The following is a 24,998-nucleotide window of genomic DNA, read 5'->3' as shown; positions in this document are numbered from 1 at the left end:
ATGCTTAGCCTCGTTGGGTTCAGTTGGGCTTCTTGTCGCAGGTATGTCTGGCCCTGTGTTTTTAGTGTGAGCTTGATTTAATCTCACTGTCTCAGTTGAGCCTAGCTGCCATTTATCTGTTGGGACTGGCCTCACAGAATCACTACAATGTGTCCTTATAGGCCTGTGCATCTTTGGCTGAAACTGAACCCCCCCCCCCCCCCCCCCCCCACCACCACCACCACCACTACATGGTAGACATGGGGAAAGCCTATGGGTGGTCAGGTGGGATAGGGAGTAGCAGAGTGTGATCGCGGGAAGAGGGGAGCAGTGAGGGGGGCTCAGGAAAAGGGGCTTTTTGGGAGGGATTGGGGGGGGGGGGGGGGGGGGGACTAGATTCTGGTCACAGATTCTGTTTCAGCAGAGACCAAAGATCCTGGGTTTGGTTGAGCTGTACCCTAATTTGCAACCTACTGTTATAATCATTGGGTTGTCCGTGCAATCCAAGGCATGCTCTGGAGCAATATAATTAGAGTAGGGGCAGTCCACAGGGGTGCTGTGAAAATGGTGTCAGGTGTGGACTCCACTATGTATAGAATCTACAAGGAATCAAGCATGTTTTTGGCTCGCTCCCTCCCTTTACAGCTGTCTCTCTTCATCCCTATGTAAGTCTTCCTATGTGACATTCCAATCTCTTAAAAGCCCCCTTTTTGAAAAAGAGTGGCGATGAATGCCCAGGGATCCACTGACATCTGCAACCAGTCTTTCTTTTTCTTTTTTTCCTTTCTTTCTCTTTTCTGTTGCAATTGGTGTTCCTTTCCCTTGTCATTTGCCATAAGTACATAAGTAGTGCCATACTGGAAAAGACCAAAGGTCCATCTAGCCCAGCATCCTGTCACCGACAGTGGCCAATCCAGGTCAAGGGCACCTGGCACGCTCCCCAAACGTAAAAACATTCCAGACAAGTTATACCTAAAAATGCGGAATTTTTCCAAGTCCATTTAATAGCGATCTATGGACTTGTCCTTTAGGAATCTATCTAACCCCTTTTTAAACTCCGTCAAGCTAACCGCCCGTACCACGTTCTCCGGCAACGAATTCCAGAGTCTAATTACACGTTGGGTGAAGAAAAATTTTCTCCGATTCGTTTTAAATTTACCACACTGTAGCTTCAACTCATGCCCTCTAGTCCTATTATTTTTGGATAGCGTGAACAGTCGCTTCACATCCACCCGATCCATTCTAGGTGCCATTTTAATCTAACTTGTTTTTAATTGTACACTGCTTTATTTTCCAGAGGAAAGGCAATATATTAAATAAGTAAACCATATAGATGAAAGGCAGGGGTATAAGCTAGAAATATGCAGATATTTCAGAATGTTCATAGATTCAGCATTTATCTATGGAAAGGAAGTTCCAGCACAAGGATCATGACAGGCTGGTGAGGGTAAATTGAGCATTAAGATTAGCAAGGGCAGTACTGCACAAGAGTAAGTTGAAACCAGCAACTTCAAACTGGAATTTCCATGACAGTACATCTGTCTACCTCTGCCACATTCCACTCTCATCCTTGTTTGCTAGTCTTGAATGGGATTGCTCAGCACTCTGCTTCTGATCTTTGCAGGAAAATGAGCATTGCCATGGCCCCTTCAGACTCAGCAGCTGCCTTGAACCTTAATCAGACCAATAGCACTTCCAGCAATGAGTATAGGCTCCAGGGCACCATCCTCTTAGAGAATGAAACACATCTGTGCGTGTGTCAAATTAATCTTTTGGGTTTTTTTCTTCTGTTCAGGTCATGGAAGCCCAAGCATCGACACCTCATCTGTCACGACAGTGCCGAAGCCATCCACCCCATCCCGAATCTCCTTCTTCCTGCGACAACAGAGCATCAGCTCTGAGAGCATCCCCACGCCCCGTTCCCCGGGCTTCATGTCACCAGATACTCCAACAGGGAGCCCACGACATACAGCCCTCAGGTGGGAGGAGGTGTCTGAGCTGGAATATAACTACCTGGAGTACCTGCAGGAAGCCAGGGCCAGCATAGACCAGTGTGTGCAAGCATGCCAGGCCTGGTCTGCACCTTACGATGGAGATGAGCCTAAACCAGGCAGTGTATGCCCCCTGTCGTCAGATGAGAATGCTATCACACTCAGCCCAGATTACTTCAGTGTAGACTGGAGAGGCTTGTCATCCTCGTGCCATCACTCTGGATGCTCTAGCCAGATCCTGCCACCTCCTCACAATGCAGAGAACAGAGACAGGCAAGGAACTCGATTTAACAAGAGCACAAGCAGCATCACCCCTCGAAGTAAAAAAAGAAGCCTGCAGGATGAAGTGGTTATACAGCAAAAGACCGAGGCAAGCAAAGAGAGAGAGACTACACCAGAGGCCGCAGTGGACAGGACAGATTCCAGCACTTTACTAAATGGGTCACACGAACTTGAAACTTATGTCCAACAGAACTCAAACAGGACTAAACCTTGCCAGGCCGATGAAGACCTAGCAGTAAAAAAAGTAAAAAGGGACACCAGTGAAGAGACGCCTTTCTCCACTGAGTTGGAGAACCAGAATGAACTGGTGGAGTTCCCCAGGCAGGATGGAACATGTAGCAGTTCAGTGTCGCAGCCTGTTCAGGAAGACAGTGTCACAGAGAGAGTACCAGCAGTTACAGAGAATGCTTCTCTGGACAGTCAGCTGCCAAAGTCTATGGACAGCCTAATCGATGAACTTCTGGAAAAAGCCCCAGCCGAGGTCAACGGGGCAACAATCAACATTGAGAGGTTCACAGAAGAATTGCGAGAATTTGAAGACAAAATGAATGGGCAGGAGAGAGAGGAGGAGGATTCTGTACAGCAAGACCCTGCCTTGTCCAGAGAAGAGGAGGAGGCTTATGAGAGATTTGCTAGCCATCCAGACCATGGGTCTCCAGCAGGGGAGAACTGTCGTGGTCTGTCAAAGTCAGACACCTTGTCGCAGATCCTCACAAGTCCTCTCCGAACACTCGGGCAGCCTCCCTTCCAACCATTTACAGGTAACCTCTCTGACATACAGTGGGGGAAATAAGTATTTGATCCCTTGCTGATTTTGTAAGTTTGCCCACTGACAAAGACATGAGCAGCCCATAATTGAAGGGTAGGTTATTGGTAACAGTGAGAGATAGCACATCACAAATTAAATCCGGAAAATCACATTGTGGAAAGTATATGAATTTATTTGCATTCTGCAGAGGGAAATAAGTATTTAATCCCTCTGGCAAACAAGACCTAATACTTGGTGGCAAAACCCTTGTTGGCAAGCACAGCGGTCAGACGTCTTCTGTAGTTGATGATGAGGTTTGCACACATGTCAGGAGGAATTTTGGTCCACTCCTCTTTGCAGATCATCTCTAAATCATTAAGAGTTCTGGGCTGTCGCTTGGCAACTCGCATCTTCAGCTCCCTCCATAAGTTTTCAATGGGATTAAGGTCTGGTGACTGGCTAGGCCACTCCATGACCCTAATGTGCTTCTTCCTGAGCCACTCCTTTGTAGCCTTGGCTGTATGTTTTGGGTCATTGTCGTGCTGGAAGACCCAGCCACGACCCATTTTTAAGGCCCTGGCGGAGGGAAGGAGGTTGTCACTCAGAATTGTACGGTACATGGCCCCATCCATTCTCCCATTGATGCGGTGAAGTAGTCCTGTGCCCTTAGCAGAGAAACACCCCCAAAACATAACATTTCCACCTCCATGCTTGACAGTGGGGATGGTGTTCTTTGGGTCATAGGCAGCATTTCTCTTCCTCCAAACACGGCGAGTTGAGTTCATGCCAAAGAGCTCAATTTTTGTCTCATCTGACCACAGCACCTTCTCCCAATCACTCTTGGCATCATCCAGGTGTTCACTGGCAAACTTCAGACGGGCCGTCACATGTGCCTTCCGGAGCAGGGGGACCTTGCGGGCACTGCAGGATTGCAATCCGTTATGTCGTAATGTGTTACCAATGGTTTTCGTGGTGACAGTGGTCCCAGCTGCCTTGAGATCATTGACAAGTTCCCCCCTTGTAGTTGTAGGCTGATTTCTAACCTTCCTCATGATCAAGGATACCCCACGAGGTGAGATTTTGCGTGGAGCCCCAGATCTTTGTCGATTTACAGTCATTTTGTACTTCTTCCATTTTCTTACTATGGCACCAACAGTTTTCTCCTTCTCGCCCAGCGTCTTACTGATGGTTTTGTAGCCCATTCCAGCCTTGTGCAGGTGTATGATCTTGTCCCTGACATCCTTAGACAGCTCCTTGCTCTTGGCCATTTTGTAGAGGTTAGAGTCTGACTGATTCACTGAGTCTGTGGACAGGTGTCTTTCATACAGGTGACCATTGCCGACAGCTGTCTGTCATGCAGGTAACGAGTTGATTTGGAGCATCTACCTGGTCTGTAGGGGCCAGATCTCTTACTGGTTGGTGGGGGATCAAATACTTATTTCCCTCTGCAGAATGCAAATAAATTCATATACTTTCCACAATGTGATTTTCCGGATTTAATTTGTGATGTGCTATCTCTCACTGTTACCAATAACCTACCCTTCAATTATGGGCTGCTCATGTCTTTGTCAGTGGGCAAACTTACAAAATCAGCAAGGGATCAAATACTTATTTCCCCCACTGTAGCTACTTTTTAGTTATTCCCAGACTTCATGTTTGTTCTGGAATGTATAGTCTGGTTTCCTGGCATTTCCTAGAGAAACCTCTCATTGCCAATGCTGTAGATGCATCACTCCCTCTAGTGGCTGTGTGCTGTGTTAGCGGCCACAGGACCAAGAACTGAGCCCAAGCTGTTTGCCATCAAGTACTGCTCACCACATAGCATCTTAGGTCCATTATAGCAGGCAAGAGGACTGTTAGCATTTGGTCCCTTTTTCAAATCCCTCTGCACAGCAAGCAGACAGGGGGTTGGTAAGGACACTGTTAACTAACTTGAGTGTGGAGTCCAAAAAATACAAATATACATACAGTCCAATATCCTTCTGTAACACTAAATGTCTATTTTCTAATATATTTCCACCATTCATGATGTATTGTAAGCCACATTGAGCCTGCAAAGAGGTGGGAAAATGTGGGATACAAATGCAACAAATAAATAAATAAATAAGTTAAAACAATAATCATACAAATACACCAGCTGTCTGCAAGGAACCTTAATTACAACTTAATAACCCAAGAAAAATAGAACAGAAAATACAATAGCAGATTAAGATCATCAAACCCATTAAATCGCAGCCCAGTTTCATTGCTAATACAATGCCACAGATACCAGTTGATCTCTGGTTTTAACTCACTCCTTCTGCACTACTGAACTGATAAACACAGTTGCCCCTTCAGTCACTGGTGCTGGGATGTTCATGTGTATATCTTCAGTATTTAAATCCCCTGAAAAATTCACTACAAAGAAGTTATCACTTGACTTTTTTTTAATTGGCCCATCCTGGATATTCAGTTTTTTAAAATCTGGCACTTATACACTTAGGATGTAACTAGAGCTCTAATCGTGATTAATCGCATGATTAAACGCAGGGGCATAGCCCACAGTTCATTTGGGAAGGCACACATTCCCCCCCCCCCCCCCCCCCCCCCCCCCCCCCCCATTAAAAATCATACCCTTTTTGGCGGGGATACTGAAGAAATCCACTGCCTGAGCTGCCTCCTTGTGCTGCCTCAAGATTGAGGAAATCAGCAGCGTATCAACTGAGCATGCTCAGGGAGCGCCGGCATCAGTAGCTGGGAGCACACCACCACCGACTTCCTTGTTTGTGAAGCAGCACGAGGGATGTAGGGTGGCTTGGATTAAAGAACTGATATTTCCCTCTGTCCCACTTCTGGGTCCAACTCTCCTTCTCTTCCCCCCCCCCCCCCCCCCAAGAATCCAACACCTCTCTCTTTTTCCTCCCCCCCCCCCCCCCCCCCCATAGGTATCTCTTTCTTTTCCCTGCATCCCTCTGAATTTAGCGTCTCTTCCTTCCCTCCTTCAAGGTATGCAGAATCTCTCTCTTCCACATCCATTCTTGTGTTCCCTGGTGCATGGTCAAGCAACTCCCCCCCCCCCCCCCCCCCCCCCCCCGGTGTACAGAGAAGCACGATGCCTGCAGCCTCCGCTTTTCCCGTGACACATCTCTCTTCTGGAGAAACAGAATGTTGCATCAGAAGGGAAGGGATGGGTCAAAGGGTAAGCCCTGCTACAGGCAGCATATGCTGGGGACAGAGAGAAGACTTGATTTTAAAGTACACTGAGGGGGGGGAGAGAGAGTTGAGAGAGCTGTCCATCTGTGAGGGAGAGCTGCCTGGCCATGATCATGGGGAGGAGGGGGAGAGTGATTAACATGCAGCCCATGTAGCAACATCAGCACTTAAACAAGCAAACTTTGTGATTCCTCTTATTTTTGGACATGCTTCTTACTGAAATATCTGTTCTTGCTTCACATACCATAACCCAGAGCTTCCCAAATGAGGTTGTCAAACTCACATTTGGGGTTAGGACCTGAGTCTTTCATACAAGCTGCCATGGTGTTGCAAGGCTCCACTTTCAGCAGGGTGTGTATTAAAAAAAAAAACCAGGAAGTTGTGAATATCCGAACTTGGGATGCCCTGTTTCTTAGACATCCTGTGTAAAATGGGGCTTCACATGTGAAAAGAAGTTTAAATGTTTGACTAAAAATCTTTTCTAGAATTAGGGCTTCTAGTTTAATGATTTAACCAATAAACATAAATGTAACACCCCTTGTGCAAAGAAAGTAAAATTATTCATTCTCAAAGAGCCACTGAAAAAAGAACTGAATTTACAATTTGTAAACACTTAAGAATAGGTGCCCTAATGGTCTCGCAGTCTTTTTGTGTTGTATAATTTTTCTGTGGTGTCTTCATTAATTATATGTCTGAAAAAGATATCAGGAGAGGTTTCACTCACAGAGAGCCCAATTGAAGTGTGCTGCATTTAATGTCTCTCTTCCCTCTGTTCACAGGTCCTTTCGTTGCTGTTCTCTTTGCCAAACTGGAGAACATGCTGCAGAATTCACTCTATGTGAACTTCTTACTCACAGGAATCATTGCTCATCTCGCTTGCTACCCCCAGCCCCTCCTCCGCTCCTTCCTACTGAACACCAACATGGTCTTCCAGCCCAGTGTGAAGTCTCTGGTTCAGGTAGGAGCAGGTTCTTGGTGTCAGTTCGTTGCTATCTCTATGTCTGACTACAATGAAATGCAATGACAGCAGAAGAAGACCAACAGAGGCCTTTTCAATCTGCTCTGCTGTGATACTTCCACTTGGGGTAGATGCACATATGAATTCTCTCTTTTCCTGAACTTTCAGTCCCTTTCCCCTCAGTTTCCCTTCCATGTCAGTCCCAAGCATGCCTAAAATCTTTACTACTTCATTGGAGGCTAGTGCAAGTCTTGTCATCTTCCTGCATGATTCCTGTAAGCCTATACTTCAGCCATTTGATGTAGGATTCATTATGTGGTTCTCACACTTTTTTCCCCATCCCTCCCCTTTCTTCACCACTTTTCCTTGCGCTACCATTCCTTGCTATTTTCTCTTTTTAATTCTTCTTGTATAGTACGAATGTTGTGCATCTTTCCTCTCCTACATTGTAGTTCCTTTTCTTACTGCCATCCAGACTTTTCAGTGGAAATTTCCCCCTCAGCTGTACTGGCATTTAGAGCTTAAAGATTTTTTGTTACAAAAGTAGTCTGAACATATGTTTCATAATGCAATACATTGAAATGATCCTGTGCTGTTTTAGGAAGTAGCCACAGCGGTGCTTAGGAGTGAGATTTTGCCTTATGTTAGTTTTAAGCAGCAAGCGAGGGATAAAGAGATTTTGAGGCTTCAGAAACAAATTGCATCTGCCCGTGTTCTGTATGAAATCAGTCCTACACCTCAGCATAAAACACACTTATTAGCTGCCCTCAGTGAACTTATTCATACTCGCACAGCACAATTTTACAATATTATAAATTTCAATTTTATCTCTATAGCAGTAAAGGTGGCAGTCTGTTAGCTAAATTGCTTAAATAATGTGCAGGGCCAAAAGTAATTACTCAAGTGGACAAGGGAGGGAGAGTGATGGTGTGAACTGATCAAGAGGAGGCTGTAGTATTTAGACAGTATTCCCAACAACTCTATACTCAAACCTCTGAGGGCAGATTTGACCAGTGATACTTATTGGATAATAATTCCCTTCTTGTTATTTCTGAAAGTTTTAGGCAACTTTTAAATGCATGGATGAAGTGTCACTGGCTGTTTAGCTGAGTGCTCTTTTCAAAGCACCAGGGCCAGATGAAGATTCTGCACCTCTCGATCACTCTCACCTTACAATCTTGATTCACACAGTTCATGATATGAGGTGAGTTACCACCTTCGTTGCAATTTGCCCAGATTGTGGTTCTTTTGAAGGCAGAGAAGGATCCAACCCAACCAGCTTCTTACCGTCCCATCTCCCTTTTGAACGTAGAGATTTTGGCCAATCGATGGGTGCAGTTGTTGCCGTCATTGGTGTCTGCTCCTCAGTTTGGCTTTATGCGAGGCTGTATAGTGACCAAGAATCTTAGAACCATTCTTTCCTCTTTGGAATATGTAGGTCATGAAATGTTGCCTTCTTTGCTCGTCAGTTTTGATGCAGAAAAGGCCTTTGATCGGGTGGCCTGGAACTTTCTATTTGCCACACTTGGTAAATAATGGAATTGGGGGGAGTGGATGCGATGTGATCCCTGTATTCTTCTCCAAAGGCTTTGATTTGGGTGAATGGTATCCTATTTGAATCTTGTATAATACAAAGAGGCATCCATCAAGACTTCCCTTTGTCTCCACTTTTGTTCATTTTGTTTTAGACCCCCTTATCAGAGATATTTTGGACAATCCCGACATACAAGGCGTGAGGATTGGTTCCCAGGAACTTAAAGTCTGTGCTTTCACAGATGACCTTTTGGTCAACTCCAGTCCTCTCTGTCAGCTCTAATGGAAAGCTTCATAGAGTACAGTACTTCTCCAGTTTCAGATTAAATCTCAACAAAACATTGGCTTGGTCCACTAGGGAGGAGGTATGGAAGAATTGGCAGGGCTGTTTTCCCTTACAATGGGCAACCTCCTCTTTTTGATACTTAGGGATGCAGTTGCCTTTCAAAACCTCTATGCTCTGGGAGGAGAATCTGTTGATTCTCCTGGAGCATCCTAGACAATGCTTAGCTAAACGGAGGGTGGACGGAGTGGGTAGGGTGATTATAATTGTACACCACGTCAATCGTTTTTGTTATCTTATAAATAGTACATAAAAATGTAAAAAATAAATACTTTTGGGTCCTGATCCAGAGCTTAGGGCAGTTTACAAATAAACATAAGAACGTAAGTATTGACATACTGGGACAGACCGAAGGTCCATCAAGCCCAGCATCCTGTTTCCAACATTGGTCAATCTAGGTCACAAGTATCTGGCAAGATCCCAAATCAGTACAATACATTTTATGCTGCTTATTCTAAGAATAAAGTAATGGAACACACGCACTTGAGGCAGTTATCGGAATTGGTGGCTCCCCCTTGATAAAGTTAACACGAAACGGGGACCTGTCGGGGTTTCAGAGTACACCAACCTGCCAAAGCTAAGTGCTGTGCACATTTTGTTGATTATGATTGGATCGTGAGAGTTGGACTGACAAAAGTTATAAATTAGTGATTAGTAAAGGTTGGTGGAGGTTGAGCCAATGATTAAATCATACACATGAATTACACATTCACGTATTGAGTGAAAAAAAACTTTTTTCGTGTCAAATATATGAGGCTCTACTTCACTTCATAAAAAAAATTGCATTCATATTTGTTTGTATTCTAAGAATAAGCAGTGGATTTTCCCCAAGTCCATTTTAATAATGGCTTATGGACTTTTCCTTTAGGAAACCATCCAAACCTTTTTTAAACCTCGCTAAGCTTACTGCTTTTACTACATTCTCTGGCAATAAATTCCAGAGTTTAATTACACGTTGCGCAAAGAAGTATTTTCTCCAATTTGTTTTAAATTTACTACTTTGTAGCTTCATTGCGTACCCCCTAGTCCTAGTATTTTTGGAATGAGTAAACAAGTGAGTCACGTCTATCCGTTCCACTCCTCTCATTATTTTATAGACTTATGTCATATCTCCCCTCAGCCATCTTTTCTCCAAGCTGAAGAGCCCTAGCCACAGTAGGCTTTCCTCATAGAGAAGCATTCCATCCCCTTTATCATTTTTGTCATCCTTCTCTGTACCTTTTCTAATTCCACTATATCTTTTTTGAGATGTGGTGACCAGTATTCCAAACATTATTTGAGCTGTGGTCGCACCATGGAGTAATACAAAGGCATTATAACGTCCTCATTTTTGTTTTCCATTTCTTTCCTAATAACCTAACATTCTGATTGCTTTCTTAGCCACTGCCGCACACTGAGCAGAAGGTTTCAACGTATCATCAATGATGATACCTAGATCCCTTTCCTAGTCAGTGACTCCTAATGTGGAACCTTGTTTCACGTAAGTATAGTTCAGGTTCCTCTTTCCACATGCATCACTTTGACTTGCTCACATTAATCATCGTCTGCCATTTGGATGCCAAGTCTGGTAAGGTCCTCTTGTTATTTTTCACAATCCTCTTGCAATTTAACAACTTTGAATATCTTTGTGTCATCAGCAAATTTAATTATCTCATTAGTTACTCCCATCTCTAAATCATGTGTTAGTATGTTAAAGAGCGGTGGTCCCAGCACAGACCCCTGGGGAACCAGATTATCTACCCTTGTCCTTTGAGAATACTGACCATTTAACCCTACTCTCTGTTTTCTATCTTTTAACCAGTTTTTAATCCACAATAGAACACTACCTCCTATCTCATGACTCTCCAATTTCCTCTGGAGTCTTTCATGAGGTATTTTGTCAAATGCCTTTTGAAAATCCAGATACACAATATCAACCGGCTCACTTTTATCCACAAGTTTGTTCACCCCTTCAAGAAAATGCAGATTGGTGAAGCAAGATTTTCCTTCACTAAATCCATGTTGGCTTTGTCTCATTAATTCATGCTTTTGAATATGCTCGGTAATTTTGTTCTTTATAGTAGTCTCTACCATTTTGCCCAGCACCAACGTCATGCTAACTGGTCTATGATTTTCCAGATCACCTCTGGAACCTTTTTTTAAAAATTAGTGTTACAATGGCCACCCTCCAATCTTCCAGTACCTTGCTCTATTTTAAAGATAAATTGCATATTACTAACAATAGATATGCAAGTTCATTTTTCAACTCTGTCAGTACTCTGAGATGAATACCATCCGGTCCAGGTGATTTGCTGTGCTTCAATTTGTCAAATTCAAGGTTGTTAAAACACATGAGGACTGTGAAAAATTTTAGGAAGGCCTTAGGAAATTGGAAGACTGGACATCCAAATGGCAGATGAAATTTAATGTGTACAAGTGCAAAGTGATACACATTGGGAAGAATAATCTGAATCATAGTTACCTGATGCAAGGGTGCACCTTGGGGGTCAGCACCCAAGAAAAAGATCTAGGTGGTGGTGTAGATAATAACACGGAAATCTTCTGCCCAGTGTGCGGCAGCAACCAAAAAAGCAAACATGATGCTAGAAATTATTAGGAAAGGGATGGTAAATAAGACTCTGATTATTATAATGCCTCTGTATCACTCCACTCTGTGACCTCACCTTGAATATTGCATTCAGTTCTGGTCACTGTATCTCAAAAAAAAAAGATATAGCAGAATTAGAAAAGATTCAAAGAAGAGCGATCAAAATGGTAAAGAGTATTGGAACTCCTCTCATATGAGGAAAGGCTAAAGAGGTTAAGGTTCTTTAGCTTGGAAAAGAGACAGCTGAGGGGAGATATGATTGAAATCTACAAAATCCTGAGTGATTTAGAATGAGTAAATTGATTTTTTTACTCTTTGAAAAAGTACAAAGACTTTTAAAACAAATAGGAAATATTTACTCAGTGAATAGTTAAGCTCTGGAACTGCTTGCCAGAGGATGTAGTAACAGCGGTTAGCATATCTGGGTTTTAAAAAGTTCCTGGAGGAAATGTCCATAGTCTGTTATTGAGACAGACATTCTTGCCCTTTGGATTCGTAGCATGGAACATTGCTGCTATTTGGGTTTCTACCAGGTACTTGTGACCTGGATTGGCCACTGTTGGAAAAAGAATACTGGGCTAATGAGGATGGAAGGAAGGGACATTTGGTGACGCCTTGCAGACCCGTGGGTCACTGTTGCTCGAGCAGAAAGAGCGGCTCCTTGAAACCCACAGTATATATTCCAGTCACCTCCAGTATTATATTGGGTTCTACAGAAGTTCACATCTCTCCGCCACAGTTTTCTTATGCTCCTGAACTAACCATGGAGGTTTTGGATAGTCATCCTAATTTCACCATCCTTGGTTTACCTAGTAGAAGAGATTCACGACAAGAAATCTGTCTCCATTTTTACATTATAGCTTGCCTTTTGAACGATTGTGCTTCGAGCGCTGTACTTTTTGAGGAGCATGTCTTAGCCACGCTTTTATCATCTGGGAACTCCCTTACCTCTTTAGCGAACTTGCGAGTTTGATGAATCTTGACAAGTGGTATGCAGAGGAACCAGTTTGCCCACTATTGAATCTTTTACTCACATATTTCATTTTTTCAGATGGAGTTCAAGTATAAATATGTCAGATGTGCTTTAATTCCAATTTGCAACTTTGTCATGATTTTGAGGCTGCCTGAAATGTCTTGAGCATTTAATTCAAATATAATATGCCATTTATAACATGGGATTCTATGTGTTATCCTGTGCATTTCTCTTGTTCTGAGTGGAGTTTGATTTTGCAGTTTAAGGTGCTTATATCCTTTGACGACCCCCCCCCCCCCCCCCCCCCCCCCCCCCCCACACACACACACACACACAGTAAAGAGTGTCTTGGAAGAATCTCACCCTAATATACTTATTCTTGGTTTCTATCTCTTCTAAGTGAATTTTGAGTTACACACAGATACTTTTCTCTGGTTCATGGAAGCAGGAATGTCATTTAAACAATTATGTCCCTTAATTCAAGGATGGTGTCCTCATTTTAGGTAGATTAAATCTTTATTTTTGCTTCATGTCCATTGTGTACCTTAAAAGTACATTAAGGTTGGGTAGCTTGATCTTTCTATTTGCAGATTTTAGGTAAGGTGAACAAACTAAGGTTTCATTAGCATAAAAGGACACAACCTTCTAAGGTTTTGAAACCTTTCTACCAGAGGTGCTTCGATCACGTGAGTGGAGTTGCGAGTGATACTTGATCGATGCTATAGTTGTTCCTTCTTAGATTCTCAAAGCTTTGTCAGCTCCAGGTAAGAGCACAACTGTATACTGTGTCTGGGACTGAAATTATTCAGGCTGAGATTTTGGAGTCCCGCCCATCTTGGGAAATGATTTGATACATCCAACAGGTTCTGGAGTGGTCTGCTGAGATCCTAAGGAAAGAGAAATTAGGCCTTACCTGCTAACTTTATTTCCTTAAATCCCACCAGACTAATCCAGCAGCCATTCCTAATATATTTCCAGTTGTTATACCAGTATAGTGTACTTTAATTTTGCTCTTCTCACTCTTTGATCAACAATCAAACTCTCTTGGGTTTTAATAAATACTTGATATACTGTCTAATCTAAAAAAAATAAGTCTAGGTGGTTTACACTAAAAACAATCTCAAAATAACAGATACTAAAGGAATGCCAATATCAAATAGGCATAGAAAAACACACACACATAGTTTTGTCTCAGTTTACCTTTTAGAAGTTTTATCTTATCAGCGATATGTTATGATGAGTGTTAGTACTACAACAACTCAAGCGAAATGGAAAACAGATGATCCATTGCTTTGTCATTTGAAATACTGAGCATCTAAGACTGCATAGTTCCCTTTTTTTTCTCTGTCTACATCCACTAGTCAACGGGCACAACACATAGTTTCTGAACTAGTCTGGTGTGACTAAGGAAAGAAAATTAGCAGGTAAGACCTAATTTCTCCATTGTCTGCCTTGGTTGTCATGAATACCACTAAAAAGAATTTGTTTAAAAAAAAAAAACATGTCTCCTGCCACCTTTTATGTCAAGGGGTCTGAAGATTTGATGCAAACAAGACTTGTTTGTTCTTATGCTTTTCTACTTTTGAATATTTTTATAGTTCTTTCATATTGGGAATAAAGTATGTTGTGTAGATCAGTGAAAGAAACACCATTTTAATGCACTTTGAATTGTATTTTCATACAGCACAATGTGAAAAATGTACAAGGGTGTGAAGACTTTTAAAAGGCACTATATATGAGAAAATGCCTTTGAAAAAAGCACGGAGGAGTACGGAATAGTCTACTGGCAGAAAGACCTCTGGTGTGTTTTGGATTCTCAATGAAAAGATTCATGTTTATACAACTGAAGGGTTCATTAGTCAATCAGATTTGCAGATTGACTGATACACTGCTATCTCTTATAGTGTGTCAAACTTCTTTTTATGCAAGAGAAGGGCAATTGAAGGCTCCCTTCAATGCAGATCACCCATGTCATGCACTACAGTCTTAGCCTCGAGGCTAGCCCAGAGGAATTGTATTGGGATAAAACACCTGACATGAAATTCATAGATTTGTTAGAAGGTTTGTGGAACATTAATAGACACTGCAGTGACTTCAGTCGTACAAACCTGTGCCCGTAAAACATGTCATCATACAAGGTGGCAGCACTTAACACACAATGCGCTTGATGTATAACCTCCTATACATTTTGATAAGTAGCAGCTGAAGATTTCACGCCTTCCACATTCATGAAGCAGGCTGACACCTATCCGGGGGTACAGAGAGGATAACTTTGTAAGGGTCATGTAGGTGGAGAAATAGATATCTAAGCCCTTCCTGTTTAAAATTGGACCAACATGTGAGAAGTACACACAAAAGAGAGAGCAACTTCACATGCACATAATAAAACATATTATCATGCCACTGGACATACGCAGCACTATATAGTGTGGATAAGTAGCTATGTCTCCACCCCAGAGAGCAGACAGTCTGTCTATCTGTACCTGAGGCAGTGAGACAGAAAGGGAGTGTCGTTGCCAGAAGCAGGATTTGAACCCTGGTTTCCCTCAATCTAAGCACTGGGCCACTCCCCCATTTTATAATCACTGGTAACATGATGAATTTTGTAACTGTGCATAAAGAAAAGGTCATACTTTGTTCTGGGGAAGGTGGATCTGTAACTCAGGAGGTGAGCAGATTCCTACATTTATCCAAGCCCCAGACCAAAAGACAAGTTAATCAGGTCTTATGCATTACATTTGACCAGCTTTGAATGTCAGGAGTTAGTCATGCTCAGGTATAAAATATGGGATCCACATATACTCTTCTCCTTTCTGTACCTTTAAAACAATACATGTAGAGCCTTTTCTGACACACATGCCACTTTGCACATCTGAGTCCACTGTGTATATAAAGAGCCCCTAAAGCTTCTGAAATTTCCTCCTAGGAGCAAGACTCAACACCAGCATATAGGTGCTCTGGAATAAATTTCTCTAGTAGTAGCACATGTTAATTTCAACCTCGAATACAGATAGATATCTCTATATATAAAACACACCTCCAACATTCTAACGAAGCCTCCATAAGTCCCAACATTCTAAATCTGTGATGGTGTAGATCAAAGTTTGCCCATGAGTGTTTGCCCTGCCCTCGCGGCCTGCAGGCAGACAGGCGGCCAGCCTGAACGTCGGAGGGAGACACTCAGCCAACACACTCTCAGACAGCCTCACTCTGTCACACACACACACACTCGCACATTCACTCTGTCTCTATCACACATACTTCTCAAACATACACACTATGATGAAAACCTTGCTAGCGCCCGTTTCATTGGTCTCAGAAACGGGCCTTTTTTACTAGTAATCATTATATTATCATTGTGACCAGCCAAGTTATCAAACATTTGGCATCATATAGGAGCAGGACGTTTTTTTTCTGCCATCATAGCTGCTGTATGTGTTACAATCGGTAAGTCTCTAGAGTAGCAGACTAAGTAGGTGTTGCCTGTAGAGTTGCAGAATAGATAGAGGGATGTTTTCTCCTCTACAGGTGCCTTCTCATTCGTTGGAGCCTTCTGATCTGATTATGTTTGAGGCTTTTGACTTGCACTCATGTACCACGTAACAAGTTACGTTGCTTAATTTGTTACCCTCAGTATGTGAAAGAACGGATGCTTATGCCATTGTCTGAGCTCTGTGGAACCCAAGGAAATGTGCTGGCAAAATCTTGAGATTGCTTTCTGTTTATCTTGCAGGTCCTGGGGTCAGTAAAAAATAAAATAGAAACGTTTGCTGCCTCTCAGGAGGATTTTCCTGCCTTGCTCTTCAAAGCTAAGAAGTATTTGATTGCCAGAGGAAAGCTGGATTGGAACGAGGCTCAGAATATGGTTCCATCGCTAAGACGCTCAGAAACACTAGGTGAGAAGCAGCACAGGTGTAGGTCTGTCACTGAGGTGCTCAAAAGCTCCAGGTGAAAACTCAGTGCCAAGGTAGTGTCACATGAACCTCAAGCCTTCTGGGGACATGGTTTGTCCACCCTGCAGTGCTGTTTTGCATATATAGGAGAGGTATTCAAGGAGAAAATTGAAGAAAAAGCAGAGGTGGCATTTAATTCTTCCTATGAGTCTGGACCCATCACCTCAATAAATTTCAATATATTTCTTTAGGGATCTTTTACCACTCTTACCACCGACTGGGCAAACGCCTTTGACGGTACTATGTAAGCCACATTGAGCCTGCAAATAGGTGGGAAAATGTGGGGTACAAATGCAACAAATCAATAAATATCCATGCCATAAAATTAGGCATTTTCATCACTTCACACTTTCTCAGGTCACAACCTCTCTTCTGTGAGCTCCTCTGCAACACATAACCTGCTTCAGGTTCTTCCTATAGACTTTATAATCTTTATTTAAGGTATTTCTAGTCCTCACTTTCCACAGTTCAAGGCAGGGTACAATATACAAGGAGTGCAGTAGTTCCCAAACCTGGTCCTGGAGGCACCCCAGCCAGTCAGGTTTTCAGGCTATCCACAATGAATATTCATGAGCCAGATTTGCATGCACTGCCTTCACTGCAGTAAATCTCTCTCATGAATATTCATTGTGGATAGCCAGAAAATCTGATTGGCTGGGATGCCTCCAGGACCAGATTTGGGAACCACTGGCCTTGTGGTTAGTGCAGTGGACTGAGAACCAGAGCCACTGGCCCCTGCCGAACATTTTTACCCCCCCCCCCCCCCCCCCCAACTATGTTTTCTCTGTCTAGTCTGTCATCTTATGTTGTATCTTTCTTATTGTATTATTTCATGCACTATTGTAAGCCACGTTGTGCCTGCGCTTGTGGGAAAATGTGGGATATAAATACGCTAAAATAAATAAACTGGGTTCAGTTCCCACTGCAGCTCCTTGTGACTCTGGAGAAAATACCTAGGTATAATAAATATAAACAGCTTTGGTTGTGCCACAGAAAGGCGATATATCAAATCCATGACCCTTTACATCCATGATGATTAAAAATAACACTGACATACAATACAAACAATCCTTCGGTCAAGGAACAAAAAATAAATTCATAGTATCTTCAGTAATACATAATCACAGTTTTTCCTCTGATTAATCATACGCTAAAAGCCTGAAGGATTTTCTTTTAGCTATAATGGCTTCCTTCACCTCACTTTTTAATCATGCCGGCTGTCGTTTGGCCCAGGCTTTCAGGATGGTAGTTTTGAACAGCACCCATGCATGGTGTAAATTTTTGAGCTTTGCAGCTGTTTCTCTAAGCTTTTTTTTTGTTTGTTTTTTTGTTTTCACCATTCTTCTCATTTTATCATAGTCTTGTTTTTGATCAAGATCCTCTCCATTCGCTTCCAGTCGCTACTCCGTGTCTTCAGCACGGCATCCAATCTCCCCCACATCCTTTTTCTGCTCTTCAAGCGTGTCTTGTAACTCCAATTTGACAGACGTAAGGTCAGATTTAGGCTCCTGAAAACATGTTCACATCTCCGTGCGAAAGGAAACAAGTTCTACTGCCTGCGGTGCTACAGGACCCAGCACCGCATCACCATTCGCTGCAACCTTTGTTTCCTGACGCAACCCCAATGCCAGATGCGAACCTGCTGAAGATTTCACCATCATGCAGATGTTGGAGCCCCAAAGAAATATGAGCACTGCTGCAGCCAAAGCACCATAAAATTAGCCGAGCAAAAGGTAAATTTACTTCTTTCATCTTCATTAAGCCCCGGAGCCCAAAGCTCATGCTGCCATCAGGATGGATGACATCACTTCCTCTTGCAGTGGACTCACTGTCGAAACTGGTTTTATTAAACAAAAACCAATAAGGACCCGACACAGGACCGTGTTTCGGTGGTTAGGACCGCCTGCCTCGGGTCAAACACTGTACCTCAGAAATGCAAAACATAAATAACAAATGATAACCAATAGATATGAGTAGAAAAGCTTGAGGGACAGCAAATAAAATCAATAAATAAATACAAAACTCATAAGTGTGAACATAATAAAATATAAATACAATATGAAATATAAAACTATGTATATAAATAACTGCTACATCTGAATAAAACTACAAAAATGTGTAACACAAAAATATTTCATACTGATTTGAATAGTGCATAGGGATCCTTTTAGAAAGGTGTGCTAAACGCTAGCGACACCCATAGAAATATATGGCAACTCAACGTTTAGCGTGTGCTAAAAATGCTAGCACGCCTTGGCAAAAGGACCCCATAGTGATTGCCAAAAAAAAAGGGTAGACTTCTATTGCTGGCTATACAGTCAACAAAAAGGAAAGACAGAGACAACTAAAGTAATCCATATAAACCAGCATGTACAGTACTAATGAAAGCTAAAAAGCTGGAAACCAATCCTATATAATAATTCTCACCTCCAACGTTCTAAAGTAGCTGCCTGTGTCTGTGGCTCCTGGAGTTGCTGAGCTAGGCTCCGTAGCCAGGCTGATGTCACTCACAGCTGATTCCCAGGCAGGTGGAGGAGTAGGGAAACACGCGGAGCAACTTGCTCCGCGTATTTCCCTATTGCTTCGCGTGTTTCCCTACTCCTCCCCCTGCCTGGGAATCAGCTGTGAGTGACGTCAGCCTGGCTCAGCAACTCCAGGAGTCACGGACACAGGCAGCTACTTTAGAATACCCCCTCGGCGCATCACCCAAGCCCCCCCCCCCAAAAGCACAAACTACCTTGCCCATATTTCACATACCTTCCCAATATCTCCCTCCGAGTGTCACGGTCTCCCTCCCTCCCAGTTCCAGGATCCCCCCTCGCTCACAGTTCCAGAGTCGTCATGCCTCCCTTCCGCCCTCCCTCCTGTCCACTGCCAGCCCCCCTCACGAATTTTTGAAGTCTCAGTTACCCAGTCGGGGTTACGGTGGACAACAGCAGCGGCAGGAGCAGCAGCAGCAGCATCATCGGTAAATGGCGTACAGGCTCGGCCCGTCTGTATCTCAGCTCTGGTCCTGCCCTTGTGGAAACAGGAAATGAGGGTGGGACCAGAGCTGAGAGACAGACGGCCCGAGCCTGTACGCCGTTTAACCATGCTGCTGCTGTTGCTGTCATCGTCGTCCACCATAACCCCGACTGGGTAAGCGAGACTTCAAAAATTCGTAAGCAGGGGGGCTGGCAGTGGACGGGAGGAAGGGAGGCACGACGACCCTGGAACTGTGAGCAAAACAATCCTCAAACTTCAGCATCCATTGCCTCAGAACCAAAGAGGGAAACAGTCAGGAAGCGAATGTACTTTCTTCCAAGTAATGGATGTGCAATAACCTTTTTTTCTTCTTTGATTTAATTCAACTAAATTTCTGCAGGATGGGGTATGGGGAGCAAGTTTTGCATTTTGTGCCCTGATCTATCAGTGTAATTTAATTCTGTTGTGGTATGAGATTCCAGCCCAAAGAAGGTCAAAACATCTGTTGTATCTAATTATTATGGCATGATATGGTACCAGTAACAGTACTATGAATGCTTAGGATTAAAGAGCTGTTTCACCTCCAAAAAAAAAAATTGTTTTTAAACTGCTGCACACCAGATACAGGATGCTTGGAAATGTATTTGTCTGAACATTGTGTATACTTTTTCTTAGAAAACTAAGGCATATTTTTAATCAAACAAATACACTCAACAGGGAGGCAAAAAAAGAATAGGACATGAAATGTTTAATATTTCCCTGAATTTTTTCATGGGTTGGTATGTCACACACAGCGAATCACTCTCTCTCACACAGCCTCGCTGTGTCTCTCTGTGTGTGACACACACAATCAATCGACATTCTGTCTTTCTCTCTCCCACACACACACACACTCTGTCACAGTCTATCTCTCTCTCTCACTCACACACACACTCGCACATTCACTCTCTCTCTCTCCCACACACACAGTCACTGTCAAACACACTCTGTCAAATATACACACTCAAAGGAAAACCTTGCTAGCGCCCGTTTCATTTCTTACAGAAACGGGCCTTTTTTACTAGTAAATATATAATATGCAAATGGAGGACACCTATGCCTCTACAGCCCCTTCTGAAAACTCACCTATTTTCTGAAGCCTTTAGTTAGGGCATAGATTCATCTACAGCATTTTCAGTTTCTTTCTCATCTTCATCTGTCTTCACCCCTTGATCTTTTTCCTTTCATCTTTTGTTTATTCCTGGGCCTCCTTCGTCAGTACTGTTCTGTTGTTTTAAGTTATGGTATAAACCGCTTAGTTGCCTATCCGGGCTCAATTTTGTGGTATATCAAAAATATGAAATAAATACAATTTTGTCATCTCCTACTCTTAAAAAGAGCTAACTGCCATATACCCTGTTTTCTTATTTAGAATCTGTCAAAAATGCAAATAGTAATTATGAATTAGAATTTGGAAGATTTGAGTTTAACTTTGTCATCTGTTCTTTTAGGGATTCATTGAAACATGCAGTTTATTTATTAGGATTTATTTACCGCCTTTTTGAAGAAATTCACTCAAAGCGGTGTACAGTAAGAATAGGCCAAACATGAGCTGTAGGCAATTACAGCAGTAAAAATATTCAGCTAAAAATACAAAGTATGGCATAGTTACTACTTACAATGTCAACACAATACGTAATAGAACATTTTAATTGATAGTGAAGGGTAAAGCAAAGATGGAACATACAGATAGGTAAGAAGAGTTAGAAAGTAAGGTGACTGATATAAAGAAAATTGCACATGATGTCAGAGCGATGGTTAAATATTATCTCAGCTAGGGTAGGAGTGGATAAACGTTTCCTGCTGCAGTGTGTGCAACCCGAGTCACTCTTTGTGTGCGTGAGTGAGACTAACAAGTTCCATTAAAGGCCTGGTTGAAGAGCCAAGCTACTTTGACTATGGGTGTCTCAATTTTTGCACAGCTGTTACTGATTGGGTAAAATTGCAATAAATGTACATCACAATTAATACAAGGAAAGCAGGAAAAGGTGAGAGAAGGGAAGAGAAAATGGAGTTTTTAGAACAGAATGGATCCAGGTGTGTTTCCCAGAGAGCAGAAGACCTATTTAAGGATTTGTTTTAATCAAAGGGGACACACTGTCATCAGAACTCACTCTCTAAGCCCTAAGGTAGCTTTGAAAGCTGTTCTCATTCTGGTTTGTTGTACCCCGCTCACCGTTTAATGAAACAACGTAAATTCAAAAGAACGGGACAAGCAGTAGTTTAGAGGAAACAGAGACCCAGCAATGTTGCAATTATGTACTTTTAAACCAGATAATTATGGGCTGATTCTCTGTGCACCGACACAGGTCTAGCTGAGAGTAGATGGGTAGAAGGGCAAGTTGTGTGAATCATTTACCTTTATGGAGAAATTTGAAACTTCTCTTTAGACCAGGTCTTAGCAAGGCAGTGAAGAATTCTGTGTAATTAACAGCACTGTGCAGCCAAGCAGATACGCTGGGGTTGTGCATGTCCATGTCTCATTGCCATTTCTCATGCTTATTTTTTATTCCTTTGTCTGAAGTGAAAAGTCGGAAGCCGTCAATCGGAGAACTGATCCTGCGTCACACCAATAGCCCGACACGTGCACGGCAAGCTGCACAGCTCGCCTTCCAACACGTGCGAGACGGCCAAGTGCTCCATGCCCTTTCTGGTACATCCCTCTTCAAGAGCTCAGCTGAGAAGCAGAATGAAGCACTGAGGGTCAAGAATGCTGTGTACTGTGCAGTCATCTTCTCTGAGTTCCTGAAAGAGCTGGCAGCTATAACCCAGGAGCACGCAGTGACGTCACCTTTCCTGTTGGAGTCCATGGAGGAGTAGACTGCACAGTGAGAGCGCAAGAGCACACAGTGACCTCACTTTCCTGTTGGAGTCCATGGAGGAGTGACTGCACAGAGAGAGCGCAAGAGCACGCAGTGACCTCACCTTTCCTGCTGGAGTCCACAGAGAGAGAGAGAGTATGCACATTTAGGACATGCAGCTACTAAGGTTCGTGGAGAAGAATATTTTCCAAAAGGGAGAGCACTCAGGAACATGTTACCTTGCCAACCTATTGCTGGCTGCATGAGATAAGTGGAGAGAGATCCCTCTTACATGTCTTGCTAGAGGCCTCTGAGAAGTGGTGATGAGAAGGACGACAGTGTTACCTTGTCTTTCCTGCTGCCTAGTTGGAGTGGCAAAACGTGATTATGTCCCTGGAAATGAGACTGTCTGACAAAAAGTGGGGGAGGAATGTGGTTAACTCACCTTTTCTGCATGGAGGAATGAAAGACAGACTAGAACGTATTTCCTGCTAGTCCACAGAACACCCACGAAATGTGTTATCAAAAATGGGAAAGCTGCTCTGTGAGCTGATGGATACTATTTATTTCCATGTGTTGCACACATATTGGTCCCCTTCTCTCTCCCACTAGCCTACTGCAAGCCTGTTGCTGTCAGCAGCATTAAGGATGAACTTATGCTCTTCACTCCTCTCGCATGGACACAACAAGCAGTAGAGTTTCAGAGCCCCTTTCTTATAACTGGAAACAATCAGCCATGTCCAGCCTTATCCACTCTGGCTTTGTGCTGTGCACCCAGACTCTGATAGAGAAATTCTTTTTATCATGTAAAAATAACTTATTTATTGAAAAATGAATGTTTTATGGAGAATATTACTGCAATGTATATGGACAGCCCATACTGTACCTGTATATGTAATGTATACTATCTGTATATACTGAGGTGCACTGCTCATTACGGACACTCCATTGCAGAGGTCAGCACGTCACCAACCTAACCAGCAGTGTGGTACCACACCCTTATTCTTTTCATGTGTCTCATTCCCATGCAGGCACACATGCATACTGTCCACACCAGTACCACACTCCACTTTTGCAGTGGTTAGAAAGGGTCTGCTGGTACCACAGATTGGTGTATGGCTGCCATGTGTCCTGCTCGGGGGAGCCTAATCAGAGTGTATCATGGTTTACAGCTCCTGAAATGATTTGCAGAGTGATACAAATTAATTTTTATGGGGGGAAGGGGCTCTTTCAGCCATCTTAGTTTAGGAAGAGATTTTAGTTCATGGTACGGTTAGCCTTCACCCATCATTGTACCGATATACTGTATTCTAAGAGGAGAAGGGGTGAGCCCTAGGAAGCATGGCAGACCCAACTTTAGAGGTGCTGACAGATGCTCCCCCTCTCTTGCCCATCTTACAGCGGTGGGCATTTCGTATGGCAGGTCTGAACTGCAATTCCCCTCCTGAAGTGGATCTCATCTCCACTTCAGGTTTGTCCCTAGGTATTGGTGCATTAAACCCTATTCCTCTCCCTTTTTTCCCTGCCCCAAGCATTGCACAGGTATGAATTGTGGCTAGCAGAGTCATCCTCAGGCTCATTCACATTTTACATTTGATCTTAGCCAAAAAGGCAGAAAAGCAAATATTGCTGATGTCATCTTCAAAGAAACATTGGTCTTGTGTTAAGTTCACTGGTACAAACAAGCACAGTCTGAGAGGAAGGGAGCCAGGATTTTAAATCTTGGTATAGTTTGGAACCTGTAGCTTTTGTACTTTCCTGCTGCACTATTCGGAAAATGTCCCCACTGTTAATTGCGTTCTGTTTGTAGCTACAGGGGGAGGACGGATGCCCCTGCATCATTGTTTCTCTTACCTGGAAAGTATATGGAAGTTGGGTCTGGATTACAGAACGGCTGCTGAAGGGCATCTGAGACCTGAACTGTCCCGGCAGAATTTTAAAATGATAACACTCTGTCCACATTACCATAAACCAAGTTAAAATAATTATGCTCCGTCTACATTTTTTCAGCTCGTGTAGAGTGGTTACTTCATTTCCATATCTCTCTAAACCAGTTTAAAATAATTAGTCCTTGTTTGTTTAAACTAGTTTAATTAAAGATGTTTCTTCAATACTTACCCTAAGCCCCAATAACTACATCTCTGTTGTAGGCACAAATTGACTCTTCAGCTAGGAGAAAAGGTCATATTATAGAGACCCAGGTATAAAGGAGAGCTGGGCAACCTAGGCTTAGCAGAGTTCATTTGAAAGCAACGTGGAGAGACGTGTATTTAACCAGTGTCACTCTTCTCCAAATTCATCTTTCTCAGATTCCTTCCTGTACACTCACAAAGAAAGATTGATTGCTGCCACTCCACCCCCCACCCCCAATTGTGCACAACGATAGTCATTCTGAAGAGAGAAGCATACAATTTCCACTACTTAAATCAGCACCCAAATCTTCGAAAATGCTGAGTATTACTGGAAGGATCCAATTTTTTCTGGTTACTTAATGGAAATGAGGTCTGCGGTCCTGCCATGGTCAATTTCTATGGTTGAAACACGCTTGACATCTCTAGGCTCTGGAAAAACGATGGTCATTTTAACAGTAAGCTTTTTTTTTTTATATAAATTATTCAAAAATAAATGTTTGAACTGTTTTAGGCATTACTGAAA

General features: G+C 42.8%; 1 protein-coding gene across 1 annotated transcript in view; it reads left to right on the top strand.

The window, feature by feature from the left end:
• FAM160A2 (family with sequence similarity 160 member A2) overlaps positions 1–24,328 on the top strand; it is a 139,562-nt gene extending 115,234 nt beyond the window's left edge. Inside the window, exons 9-12 of the mRNA XM_030199864.1 lie at positions 1,775–3,013; positions 6,972–7,150; positions 16,320–16,482; positions 22,067–24,328. Of these exons, the coding sequence (XP_030055724.1) occupies positions 1,775–3,013; positions 6,972–7,150; positions 16,320–16,482; positions 22,067–22,362 (1,877 nt within the window). The 3' untranslated portion in view covers positions 22,363–24,328. The remainder of the gene's footprint in view (positions 1–1,774; positions 3,014–6,971; positions 7,151–16,319; positions 16,483–22,066) is intronic.
• The last annotated feature ends 670 nt before the right edge of the window (positions 24,329–24,998 follow it).

The sequence above is a fragment of the Microcaecilia unicolor genome, chromosome 4, assembly GCF_901765095.1.
Source record: "Microcaecilia unicolor chromosome 4, aMicUni1.1, whole genome shotgun sequence".
Lineage (NCBI taxonomy): Eukaryota > Metazoa > Chordata > Amphibia > Gymnophiona > Siphonopidae > Microcaecilia > Microcaecilia unicolor.
Note: the sequence above shows the minus strand (reverse complement) of the source record. Positions and strands in the feature narration are given on the sequence as shown.